The following is a 12,540-nucleotide window of genomic DNA, read 5'->3' as shown; positions in this document are numbered from 1 at the left end:
ATCCCGACTTGGTGAGATACAACCGGGATGGCATACAGTAAAAGGGAGCGGCGGGAATGACTCAATAACTAACACAAACTGTGAAGCTGCAAGACATTAATAGATGAAAGCCGCAGTGCTGCATGAGAATAAGCCCTAGTATCATACCGACATCTATAGTATAATCGGGGACTCTCACTTAAACAAGGCACTATCCAATGACTTATTGGGAGTGGGAGACGGGCCATCTTGAACATCGCATTGATGCATCAGTATCGCATCCTTGAGTAGTATAACTTTGCCTGTGCTACGAGACGCCTGAACTCTAGTAGATGCCGGTGGTAGGGCACAACCAGCTCGCCGCATCATTCGCATTCCCGACGCCATCATAAACTGCCGTCTGCGGCCACCGACAGACAGGCCTGGTGAAACTCACCCCAAGAGAGGGTGTGTCGTTGACGAACTTGGTCCCGACAATTGATTCCGGTGCATTTACTGTCGTACGCCGAGGATGTTTCAGGGGGTCGTTCACGGCCGAGCTGATATTTGTTGCAGCACCCGCGGCGCTCTCAACCCAATCAGCTAATGAGTAGAGCAGCGAGTGCGACGAGTCATTCGCTGTCAGGGGAAGGCCTCCTTGACCTGGACCGTCTAGAGCCTGTTTGTTGGAAAAGGAGGATAAGTTGTCAGCATATGTCTCTGTAGAGAAGCCAAGGCTAGGTAACCATGACTTACCCAAGCACCCGCACCGCCAGAGCAGTGCCCCATCCCCGGAACCATAGAGAGCCGATAAAACTGATCCACATCCCCCGCACGCCCGACGACGCTCTCGTAAAAGTAGTTGACCTCGTCGTACCAGGCCGCCGCGTTCAGGGACGGGATCAGCGGGTCCGCGTAGCCGTGGTAGTGCAGGACCTTCCCGCCGCGCGCCTCGAACGGCCGCAGGTCCGGGTCGTACGCGTTGGCGCCGCCCGGGTTGACGGCGTCGGCGAAGGCGACGTCGGCGGCGGACAGGGTGCGCCAGTCCCAGGCCGAGTCGTTGTAGACGGCGTTGCGGTAGAACTCGGGCCCGAAGAGGGGCTCGGCGGAGTTCATGAGCGAGGCGAGGCCGGATTCGCCGCCGGGGGAGATGCCGGGGTTGATTAGTTGGCCGTCGCTGCTCAGCCAGGGGTGGTATAGACGCTTGAGGTTGAGCACTTGGTCCCGCGTGAGACAGTCCGCATTGGCGGTGGTGTTCGTTTTTCTCCGGTTTTGCCGCAGAGCAGCACCTCGGGCCGGAACGCACATCGGGAAGGGTCCATAATGACGCCGTCGGCCACGCCGTCCAGCGCCGCATCGCACTGCTCCAGTACGGCGGGGGCGACGAGACTCGCCCATAGGTCCGCGGGTATAAAACTCGACCGCGACACCGGGTACTGCAGCAGCGCCGCATAAGTCTGCCAAGCGCTCGTGTGCGTCTGCCACGGGATCGCCGACCCGACCAGCACGCCGTCAAAGTCGTCCGGGTACCGCAGCAGCGCCGCGAGCCCCTGGCGCCCGCCCGTCGAGCAGCCCGCGTAGTACGAGTAGTGGGAGGAGGACTCAGACTCCGCAGCAGGTTGAGAAGTATGGTTGTCGTCCCGGTAGTACGCGGCGACGACTTGCTTCGCAGCCTCGACGGAGAGGTGCAGCGCGCGGTGCGCCCAGTCGATGGTGCGCTCGGGGTGGTGCAGCATCCATGAGGCGCCGGGGCTGCTCGGGTCATGGCCCGTGTCGGTTGACGTGGTCGCGAAGCCCTTGCGCAGACCACACGCGACGTCGGCGTAGTTGATGCTGCCTGCGAAACCGCCGTTGCCGACGGTCAGGAGCCGTGCGCTCCATTCGTCCCGTCGCGGGAGCCAGATCTCGGCCGTGGCGACGCTCTCGGGGCTTGTCTGTATACTGAGAGCCACGCGGCAGAAACCGGGTAGATCGGTGGTCCAAAGACCATCGGCAGCCAATCCATCGCCGGTTAAATTCGCCCCTTGCGGCATACCAGTCGCCAGTGTGACGTTCGCGGTGCCATTCGAGAAGGTCCGGCCGCTGAGAGAGGCGCAAGTTGTCGCTGTCGTTGCCGCTGCCCCTGCCCCTGCCCCTGCCCCTGCTGTTGCTGCTGCGTGGCTTAGAAGGCCTATCATAGGCGCAAGTAGCCGGAGCGAGGCCATCTCCAGCCTCAAATGTGACAACCGTATGCGCCAAGAACTCGAGTTAGGACGCAGTCCATCCCGTCGACAAGCGGTGGACCACTGTATATAGACGGGTTGTCCACCCCCATACCGCTGGAATTCTCCGCAAGCGGGGCGGCGACAATCTCGGAGCCTGCCCCGACGGCACAGGGGTCGCCAGCGGGACAAATACTCGGTCGGAGGGTCGGACGATTATAACGTATATCGGCGCGACGTTGCCGAAGAAGACTTTCGCAGTCTCGAGCAATATTTGGAGTTATATCAACCAACGGTTTGTTCCAGTGAGACCGTCATTGCGAATTCATTGTCAGGCCGGTAGTTTCGCCGTCTCTTGATCCCGTTATTGAAGGTTATGTCGGTACGAAAGCCATCTCGCTCCCAGAAAAGGGGGCTTGATAGAACATCCATTTTGGAAATGTCTTTGACACAAGCCTGCGGGTTGGTCACAATAAGCTTTTTCGCCGTAACTGTAAGCTCACATTCCTGTGAGCTCTTGTCACTCATGAATTGAAATCACGGAGCGAGAGAATCCCATACTTGTTTCGTTTCTTCCTCGGGAACATCAAAACGTGCCAAAAGTAAGTATGTTTGTTGGTGATGAGTACCGAACCTCGGTAGGGCTCAATATGTTGTATGACGAAAGAATAAACATTCACTCAAGCAATTCCAAGGTCTTCTGCCATCTGCTTAAAGAAAAGGCGCTTCGTTCGAGAACGGGCTCTTCCGTTAATAAGTCCCGCTCGAATTGGGTTTCGCCAACGTCCGAGCCAAGGCCTACCCAGGGGGCAATGACGACCCGATGAAGAAGTGTCTCAGAGCTGCAAGCTCTACTGCCTCGCGTCAGAAATGCTTGATATTTCCCTGAAAAACGTTGCAGCTCATAAGGATTACCAAATAAACAGAACGAATAGGGGCCGGCCAGATCATGACATCAGTGATATGGTAGGCGCATTTTCTCTTTGCAATAGGGGACAATCTTACTACCTCGGTCATATATACGTATCACACACTACTATCTCCCTGATTCAGTGCCCTACCTATCAAGATCGAACGACTGACATGGACTCGCCAGTAAGGCCAATTTCCTATCAATGGGTTACCACTGCGAAGACGCTGCACAGACTAACCCCCTCATTAACATAGGCCGAGAGGGGCATTCATGGTCCCTATCGCACATATTATCCAAGCCGGCGGCCATCCAGAGGCGATTTACTACCTCTTCATACAGAAGGCTACGCCAATACATCAGAACCTTCATTGTCACCATTAGAGGACGAAGAAAGAAACTGGCTCTGCACATGCAGTGTCCCGACCCTGTCATTTGAAGATGGCGTGCGGTGCGTCGTGGGAGCCGTCGCTCTGGTACTGCTTGGCTGGCTATGGGTTGGCACCATGTACCCCCAAACGCCTACGAGTGAACCTGGCTAGGCATTGCTTACAGTAAGGAGATGGCAGCTGGGTTCACGAAATGGAATGTATGGCCGATGGGGAAAATGGCCTCCTGGAAATAGGAATGTCAATGGCCTTATCAAACTTATTAAACAATTAGATTGATGCTGGAGTTAATGCATCAGGGCAGAGGAACAAGACGAGCTACAAGGCACTAACTAAGTATATGCCCCCCCCTTTTTCACTGTGGAACCAATAACAGAAGACTTTTGAGCGTATAATTATATCGATGGTCATCAACGTTTTTGAGATCCATACTAGAATCAGGGCGATGTACAATCCGTCTTTTTTTGTTTTGTTTGCAGTCTGTGTGCATATCCATGAAACACGGCGCATAAGGGAGGGTTGAGCTGCATAACCCCATCAAATTCTGCTGGTTGCGCAGTCGGATGGCGTTGCGTTTGACCGTCTGCCAATCCTTTGGTCACTGTCGATACTGCATACTGCCCAGTGAGAGAATCCGGCGTCGCTGTCGTAATATCAACGAGAAGGGGAAATAATAAAATACAAGCAGGTGGGTTCTGGTCATCTGCGGGGGGGAAGGGGGAAAGCCGATGCTTGGAGCCTCCCCCGGAGCTGTGTTGCGCCGTAGTCTCTAACGGATTTGCTCGAGCCGGAGGGAAGGCCACAGCATCTCCTCCAATCTGGCTCTGGAGCTGCCAGTAGGAGTATTAGTGCAGGCGGCATGTGAGATGTCGTTGAGGTAACAGTCTTTCGGCGCTGGCGATGAGTCTTCACCGATAGACCGTGAACCTAGCGGTGCTAACGCTGGTAGGGGTGGAATCCTCGGTTGTTACCTCGGCCGCCGCCACGATAGTTGGCACCGGGGCGGCCAGCGTTCTTGGGGCCAGTGGGGGCATTTGCTGGCGGTGCGTGGTTAGGATCAGCAGGTCCTGGGCTGTGGTGACCGCCGCCCCTGTTTCCACGGAAGCCGCCCCGGCCACCCTGGTTGAAGTTCGGTTGCGGGACATCGTCGTACATACCTTCCCACGACGTCGGATCGCCGCCAGCAGCAGCGGGCGCGCCGCCACCACCGCCTCCCATACCATAGCCGCCTTGCCCGTAGCCTCCACGGCCGCCGCGTCGACCTCCACGACCGCCAAACTGCTGCTGATTATTGTTGAATCCCTGTTGTTGTTGTTGTTCACCGCCGCCCTGGCCTCCAGCAACCTGGTTCATCTGGCTCTGCATTTGTTGTTGCATCTGTTGCATCATGGCTGGATTCATCCCGGCCATAGGATTGTTCTGGCCGGCCTGGCCAGCGGCGGCGCCGCCACCTTGGGCCATCTGATTTGCCATTTGCATCTGCATCATCTGCTGCATCATGGCTGGGTTCATACCGCCAGGCATCATGCCCATACCCATGCCCCTGTTCATGGCCATTTGTTGTTGCATCATAGTCATGTACTGCTGCATCCGCTGCATATACTGTGCCATCACTTGGGGTGTCATGCCGCCCTGGGACATTTGGTTCGCCATCGGGTTCTGGGGGCTGGCCTGTTCTTCGGGGCCCTTTCTGAACTTGCCACGTCGAGAGGCCTCTTCTTCCTCCCGCATGTTACCACGCGGCTGGGCCTTCTTCACCTCAATGGGCTTGCCATGAATCTCCAACGGGACACTGAGGCAGTTATCCACGCCGGCCTCGCTCTCAAACGTAACAAATCCAAAGCCTCGGGGTCGCCCAGTGTCCTTGTCCATCATCAGGGTGGCATCGACAACGCGCCCAAACTGAGCAAAGTAGTCCTTGAACTCGGACTCAGTCGTGTCCTGGCTGACGCCACCGACGAAGATCTTGCTCGTCTTCTCTTGTTCGTCACGTGGAATGGCTCTCTTGGGGTCGATCTGATCTCGAGATTAGTGTGATGCCCAGGAGCGGGAGCGGGAGCGGGAGCGGGAGTGACTCACGATCTTTCCATCCAAGAAGTGTTCTTTGACCATGACAATGTTCACAGTCTTGGGATCCTTGAAGGTGAGGAACCCGAAGCCTCGTGATCTGCCAGTCGCACTATCTCTCATGACGGTGCATTCCGTCACTTCACCAAACTGGGTGAAATAATCACGGAGGGACTCTGATAGGACATTTGGTGAGTAGCTACTCATGCGATGGGCCTAGAAACAACTTACGGTCTGTGGTCTCCCAGTTCAAGCCGCCGATGAACATTTTTCTGTGGCAAAAACATTGTTAGTCAGCTCCCTGGACACAAACTGATGTGCTGATGCTGCAGCGTGATGTGAGATCAATCAAACACAGGCAGACGACATTCTGGCTAGGCTGTTGTCACTTGAGCAAACATGCGAAGCCTGTCTCGGCTGCGTGCTAATGAGGTTGCGAAATGTGATCAGAGGACCGAAGCATCGCGCTAGGTTTGCCTTCGTCTATGCGAGCAGCCGCTTATGATATTCCACGCCCCAGGGCCGAGAACGGGGATAGCCAATGAAACAACTCCATCGGACCGGTGGTATAAGGTCTGCCTTGGAATTTTGCGAGAGCATCTCTGGCGCCGAGGAAGTTGCCGATCTTCAGGAAGTGTAGAGGATGTGGCCGAACCATAGGGACTGGGTCCGGAAGAGCACACCACACACAGAAATATTCCTTGGAGGAAGATTATGTAGCGGAGTTGCCATATTGTTGTCGGAATTCTTTGTTTTTGCTGATTTCGCTACCGTGAAGCTAGCATATGGCCTCGAGCGCTATTCGCTGCCATTGATTGTTACAAGCCATCAAAGAGAGAGAGACATGGTCTCATCTAGCTTTATGAGCCTATCTCTTGACGAACGGCTATGGAAGGCAGTGTCTGTGATCTTGTACTGACTAAAGTCGATGATGTTCATATCGTGGCCTCTTCTCAGGTAGTAGTAAACCTGCGGACCAAGCTTGTACTGCCTGCATCTCAACCCTTCCAAAGTCTCTCAGGGTGTACCGTTATGGATACTAGGTATTTTGGACAGGTTGATGCGATGTCGGCGATAGGTTGGTACATGGGCTGATTCGAAACCCAACTGTGACAAGCCTCCCATTGAAGCCAACAAGCCCGGGATAATCTCCTTCTTGTCCAATTTTATCTGGATTCGAGCCCCCAGGGTCCTGAAGCAAGCTTCTTTTTTATGTTGCCCTGGCCTTAACAGCTATCGCCATCCGCGCAGCAGCAACCACGCGTACCCACACCGAGTACGACCAACCCAACCATGTTGGCAGAAGTGTGTCTCTTTGACATCACGGGGCGGGGATCCGGATAGGGACAATAAAATAGCAATGGAGGAAAGCATCAAACTTACCCGTCTTCTTTGGCGCTAGGGCCTCGCGTGGAATGGTAATTCGGAGTAGAGACCTCATCTCTCATGGGTGTAGACGTGTCGACATCCTTGGGTGGGTTGTTGCCCAGGTTGAAATCCACATCGTCGTCGTCGTCATCTTCGTACTCGCCTTGTTGCTGGTAGTCATCGTTGTAACCATTCTGGTTCGGATCGTAGGCCGGTTCGTCTTCGACATGAGCTTCGGGTTGCACAGGAGCTGGGGCGGGGGTTCCACTGGCTGTTCCTGCTTCGCCGGAGCAGGAGCCGATGAAGGTTCGTTATCATCGTAGCTGTTTGTGGTCAGTCGCGATCAATGGGTTGCGATTGGGCTGCGATGGCGGGCAAGGGCCAGCCATGGAGCGCGCGGCCGCAGTAGTGTCCAGGACAAGGGAGACACTCACAGGTCGGCGAAGAGATCGTCCTCCATGTTCTCGGGTTCAGTCATGATGGGCAGGGTGCTTATGTGAAAAGCGGCTATAACGTGAAGCGGAAGCTGCCAACAGACGGAGGTAAACAACAGGCAGGCAGTGACTCGTAGAAGCTGGATTCCTGGAACTGTTGGGGTCCAAAGAATCCAGAGAGCACTGTTGAAGGGAAAAAGGAAGTATAGAGGAAAAGACCAGCAGGGTCTATTGTTGTGGATGCCACATGTGTGTTGTTGAACGGAGATGGGAGATGGGACAGGCGCAGAAGCCGGTACAGATAAAAAGAATCGGCAGCTGGAGCAGGAGGTTCCAGTCGCGCATCAACCCAATCCCCCAGAAGGCAGAGAAGGTGCTTTTCTACTTTGGTAAAAGGAAGTGGGGTCCTTCAGAATAAGTATGGGGCCTCTCTCTCTCTCTCTGACGGATGTTGGCTGTGGCACAGGCCATCGAACCACTGATTCACTGGTCAACCAGCTCTGAATCAGAAAGTCAGCCACTGATGGTGCACTGCTCGAAACACGCTGCAAGTGGGCACTGGAACTAGGCCAGTCCGTCCCACGCTCCAGGTGAAATGCACGTCTCCCGCCCTCAAGCCGTAAGGCTCTACCTAACAAGGTCTTTTTGGGTGGGTGGTGTGACATCTACATACGAACGAACTTAGGGATCCGAGCAACTCTTATTAGAGATGTGAAATACTATGGAACCTCTCTCATTACCTTATGATTGAGACGTGCAAGAAACGTCAATGAGGTACGCATGTGGGTGGTCTTGGAGGTAAGCAAGCAACGCGGGGCTGGCTCGCTCGAAGCGCTCGAAGCCAGGATCGGCTCGCTTTGTGAGTTAGGCACACACCTTGATTCTAATTGTCGCATTGAATAGATAAATGCCAAGAGAATCAAGCAGAGTGTGCACCTGTATACATACTTATCATATGAAGCCGTCCCTTTGACGGACTTTAAACACCCCCTCCTCCCTGCCGCTTCAAGGTAATCTCCAATGAGTTGAGTTGATATTGGAGGAGGGACTGCCGCCTGGTTGTAGGCCCCCAGGCCAGGCACAGCTGTCAGATGATTGGTCGAAACCACCCAGCACTTGCCTTGAATTGTGGCGGCCAGCTCGTCCAAGCTCCATCATTGATCCATCCCGTAGCACGAGTGGGCCGGCTTTGGCTCAGGCGATCGCTCAACTTGTTGGATTAACTTGGGGAGAGAGGGACACACTGCAGACCCCCCAGAGACATCCTACTGCTGCAACACCAAACATGTAATTTGTTGCTGCTTTTCCCTCCAACCACCCCCGACCAAACATGTTCTCTTCTTCGGGCAGCGGCAAGAAGCCGCCGCCTCAGCAGGTAAGAGTGTTGCGCCCCTCCGCTTCTGTCCATGGCTTTGATGATCTTGGTTGCTGATCGTGAAATGACGTAGGAAATGGTCCAAGTTGGTATGTCCTTGAAAGCCGCGATAGCTTCCCATGCGCGCAATGTGATCTAGCTATCTGGGATGGAGCATGGCATTTTTTCAATTACTAATATCTTCTGTCGTCTCGCCCATAGACAGATCCGAGTATGTAGACCTCTTCCACCCCAATACTCAAGATCCTATGGTTCGTGCTTTCTTGAGTGAGTAGGCGCTGAGTATGGATTCAGTTCGGCTTCGCCTTTCTGGCGCCCCTCCCGGGACGGCACCCCGAAGAAGAACGGCAACAGCAGCCGAAACAGCAGCCGTGATCCCAATAAGGTCATTGGCGCCGCATATTCCCATGCCGATATGCTCAAATTCGATTCTTTGTCCGTCGCTTTTCCCCTATGACTGTGGTGTCGGCCCGGCTAACAAAAAGAATCAGGAGCTTGTCGAACGCATCCTCGAGACCGAAAACCCCCCCTCATCGAGCTCGCAGAAGCCCCGGCTCAGCGACGTTTCTTCGCCGGCGACAGGGAGAAATTCGTCGAGCGCGTCTTCACCCCCACTCAAGACATATTTCAGTTTCCTCTCCAACACCAACCAAGACTGGAATACGGACGATCCTGAAGGCGAAGACATGTACGGCTACGATGACGACGACGGAGATGATTTCGGCTTGCCCAGTCTTTCAAACATGAAGAGGAAATCAAGACGCAAGGCCGCAGCGCAGTGCAATGCAGCTTCTCAAGGAGACAGTGCACCTCCCATGGATGATGCGTTGGGCCACTCCCGACGCTGTTCCGATAGCGCCGATATAGCGATCGAGAGGCCGTCAACCACATATCCGATGCCAAAGAAAAGCGAGGGGAAGATTCTCCGGCCACAATACAAAGACATACTGAAAGGTAGGCCGACAACAGCTCCATATGGACTTCGCTTGCTAACCATTCATCTCAAGACCCGGCGAATGCTCTACATCTGATTAATCACCCAGCAATTCCCGCAAATGCCACCCCCAAGGAGATTGACGTGATGAACTCGCGCGTCACCAAGATCAACAAGTTCAAGAAATTACTTCAAGCAACAACCATCCCCATCACGGACCTCAGAGCGCTGGCATGGGGCGGGGTGCCCGAAGAGGTTCGCGCCATGACATGGCAACTGTTGCTCAGTTACTTGCCAACAAGTAGTGAGAGGCGGGTTGCGACGCTGGAGAGAAAGAGAAAAGAGTATTTGGACGGAGTGCGGCAAGCCTTTGAGCGTGGCGGCAACGCCCCCTCTGCTGGTCGGTCCAGGGGCTTAGATGAGGCTGTATGGCATCAGATCAGCATCGATGTGCCCCGGACGAATCCCCACATCGAGTTGTATGGATACGAAGCGACTCAGCGGTCCCTGGAACGGATCTTATATCTCTGGGCCATCCGACACCCCGCAAGTGGCTACGTCCAAGGCATCAACGACTTGGTATCGCCTTTCTGGCAAGTTTTTTTGGGCAGCTACATCACTGACTGCAATATCGAAAGCGGAATGGATCCTGGACAGTTGCCAAAAGCAGTCCTCGATGCGGTAGAGGCAGACTCATTTTGGTGTCTGACGAAACTGCTTGACGGCATACAGGACCATTACATAGTTGCACAACCGGGAATTCAGCGCCAGGTTGCCGCGCTGAGGGATCTCACCGCCCGGATTGACAGCGATCTAGCAAAACATTTAGAGAACGAGCACGTGGAGTTCATTCAGTTCAGCTTCCGGTGGATGAACTGTCTTCTTATGAGGGAAGTCAGTGTCAAAAATACGATTCGCATGTGGGATACATATTTGGTACAGACGCCCATTCATTCCGCTCAGGGATCAACTGCTAACTTGGAGATAGGCTGAAGAGCAGGGCTTCTCAGAGTTCCATCTGTATGTGTGCGCTGCCTTCCTTGTGAAGTGGTCAGCAAAACTCCTGAAGATGGATTTCCAAGAAATTATGATGTTTTTGCAGGCTCTGCCTACGAAAGATTGGACGGAGAAAGACATTGAGCTTCTGCTGAGTGAAGCATACATCTGGCAAAGCCTCTTCAAGAACTCGGCTGCACATCTTCGGGGAGGTCCTAGCAGGTCACCCTTGGCGAACATGCAACTTTGAGGGATGCCGGACGCGGTATTCAGTTCCCGCGGCCTTTCGCAGTATCAAAACCTCGATACCCCCGAATCTTTGCCTCGATCAGCACCCACTTAGAAAGACGCAAGGCCGTCAGACTGCACCATTTCTCGACGAGCCGATGTCCCCAACAAGACGAGTCCTAGGAACAAGCACGTCGTTTCCAGGTAAATCAGTCAAAAGACCGGTTGCTCGTACAGAGGGCCGGTCGTGAATTTGCATTCACCTCGCCAACATGGACTGATGGCACGGGCAGCTTGCGACGACTTATCTACTCTGCTGAGCAGTGTACCTACAAGTCACGCTGGCGCACAGCTGCCGTATTAACATGTATTCGTGATATGAGGGGGAAAAGGTACATCGAGATTCGGTCGAGGTGATACTCGGCTGATAGCGATGCCAACTATCGGCATTCGGCAGGTGCCAAATGCGGTAGAGTCGAAAATGTCGATGCAGCTTGGCAATCCAAAGTGCAGGAAGCCGAGTCGAGCCAATGGCCAGTTGAAGCCGGGTCCCTTGTGATAAGGAACGACGATTTCTGCATCCCAACGTGACTTGTTGAACGCGAGTCCTTGTTTGGTAAAACAGGCAGACCCGATCGTTTGGGGGGCCGGTGGAAAGAGCCGCATATTCTCGGCTTATGCAAGGTCCCAATTCCGCCAAATAGAAAGCCCACACACAACTCGGTCGCTAATTGGAGGTCCACCCCGTCTCGGCTCTCATGGGGAAAAAAAACCTACACGATGCATTTAGCTAGGAGATTCGGTGGGCATGCTCGCGGCTTAAGCTTTGGTTGTGAGGGTTAGGTAGTGTTTCGGTTTCCCTGACGGGATGGCGGTGAAAGCACAAGTGATGCCCATGGTTCTTGATAAAGAGGGTGCGTAACTCTAGTACATCCTGCTAGACTACTATATATAATAGATCCGTCCTCTCCGGTCACCCAAGAGGAGGAAAGATGATGACTCCCGTCTGCAGAGGGCCAGCACGCCGGCGAGGGTAGCCGTATGCGGTGACGCAATGCTACTCTGGCTGCATGCTGGATTCAACGCTTCCTCCGTTTTCGGTGGAGACTCGAGGTCTGACAAGGACTTCCGTCTTATAGCCAAGTTCCACTTTACACCGACGACCGACTTTTGCCATGGAATTTTTTCAGACTTGCTGCAGCAATGCCTTTGCAGTTCCGCGTTCCCTTAGCTGCGGGTCTTACAGCAACGGCCGCTGGCAACCGAGCAATGGACGTGGGAAGGAGGCAACATGAATGATCCCCAGTTGCCCTTCGTACAGAACGGTGGTGAGTGAGTTTGTACGTAACGGCGGGGGACGTGGTATATAAGCTTGTCTGTATTTGACACAGTCCATGATCGTGTTAGCTGATACGCGGATGTCCCACATGACCACTAGTATAGCAATAGATAAGGAATTTGCATGACGAGCAAACTAGTAGTAGAGCGATCATTTGACGGCACCTGCCCTGCCGACCTGCCTGCCTGTCCGTCTGGATGCGGGATGGATCCGTTGTGCCAGCAAAGATTTTGTCGGGACCAGTGGAAGACCCCGACCTGTTAGTAGTATGCATATCGTCGATTGCGTCGCCTTGGGGTATCAGGGTACAAGTATGTGGGATGTGGACAAGGGGGATCGTC

The 12,540-nt window shown here is 54.1% G+C and overlaps 4 protein-coding genes across 4 annotated transcripts; 1 reads left to right on the top strand and 3 right to left on the bottom strand.

Moving 5' to 3' along the window:
* Positions 1-304: 304 nt before the first annotated feature.
* On the bottom strand, positions 305-2,162 carry PG986_007015 (feruloyl esterase B-2; the record flags this gene model as incomplete). The annotated part of the gene is made up of 3 exons (XM_066843237.1): positions 305-637; positions 715-1,161; positions 1,194-2,162. 3 exons carry the CDS (start codon positions 2,160-2,162, stop codon positions 305-307), a joined length of 1,749 nt encoding a protein of 582 aa, XP_066699349.1.
* A 2,232-nt stretch (positions 2,163-4,394) lies between these two features.
* On the bottom strand, positions 4,395-5,648 carry PG986_007014 (uncharacterized protein; the record flags this gene model as incomplete). Its single annotated transcript, XM_066843236.1, has 2 exons — positions 4,395-5,474; positions 5,538-5,648. The coding sequence occupies 2 exons, from the start codon at positions 5,646-5,648 to the stop codon at positions 4,395-4,397; spliced, it is 1,191 nt and encodes a 396-aa protein (XP_066699348.1).
* Positions 5,649-6,904: 1,256 nt separating this feature from the next.
* On the bottom strand, positions 6,905-7,371 carry PG986_007013 (uncharacterized protein; the record flags this gene model as incomplete). The annotated part of the gene is made up of 2 exons (XM_066843235.1): positions 6,905-7,160; positions 7,328-7,371. The coding sequence occupies 2 exons, from the start codon at positions 7,369-7,371 to the stop codon at positions 6,905-6,907; spliced, it is 300 nt and encodes a 99-aa protein (XP_066699347.1).
* A 1,286-nt stretch (positions 7,372-8,657) lies between these two features.
* On the top strand, positions 8,658-10,882 carry PG986_007012 (GTPase-activating protein gyp1; the record flags this gene model as incomplete). Its single annotated transcript, XM_066843234.1, has 4 exons — positions 8,658-8,702; positions 8,978-9,656; positions 9,710-10,572; positions 10,625-10,882. 4 exons carry the CDS (start codon positions 8,658-8,660, stop codon positions 10,880-10,882), a joined length of 1,845 nt encoding a protein of 614 aa, XP_066699346.1.
* Between the last annotated feature and the right edge of the window lie 1,658 nt (positions 10,883-12,540).

This window comes from Apiospora aurea, assembly GCF_038362705.1.
Source record: "Apiospora aurea strain CBS 24483 chromosome Unknown utg000005l_segment0_segment0, whole genome shotgun sequence".
In the NCBI taxonomy this organism is placed as follows: Eukaryota; Fungi; Ascomycota; class Sordariomycetes; order Amphisphaeriales; family Apiosporaceae; genus Apiospora; species Apiospora aurea.
This window is presented reverse-complemented; position numbering and strand designations above follow the sequence as displayed.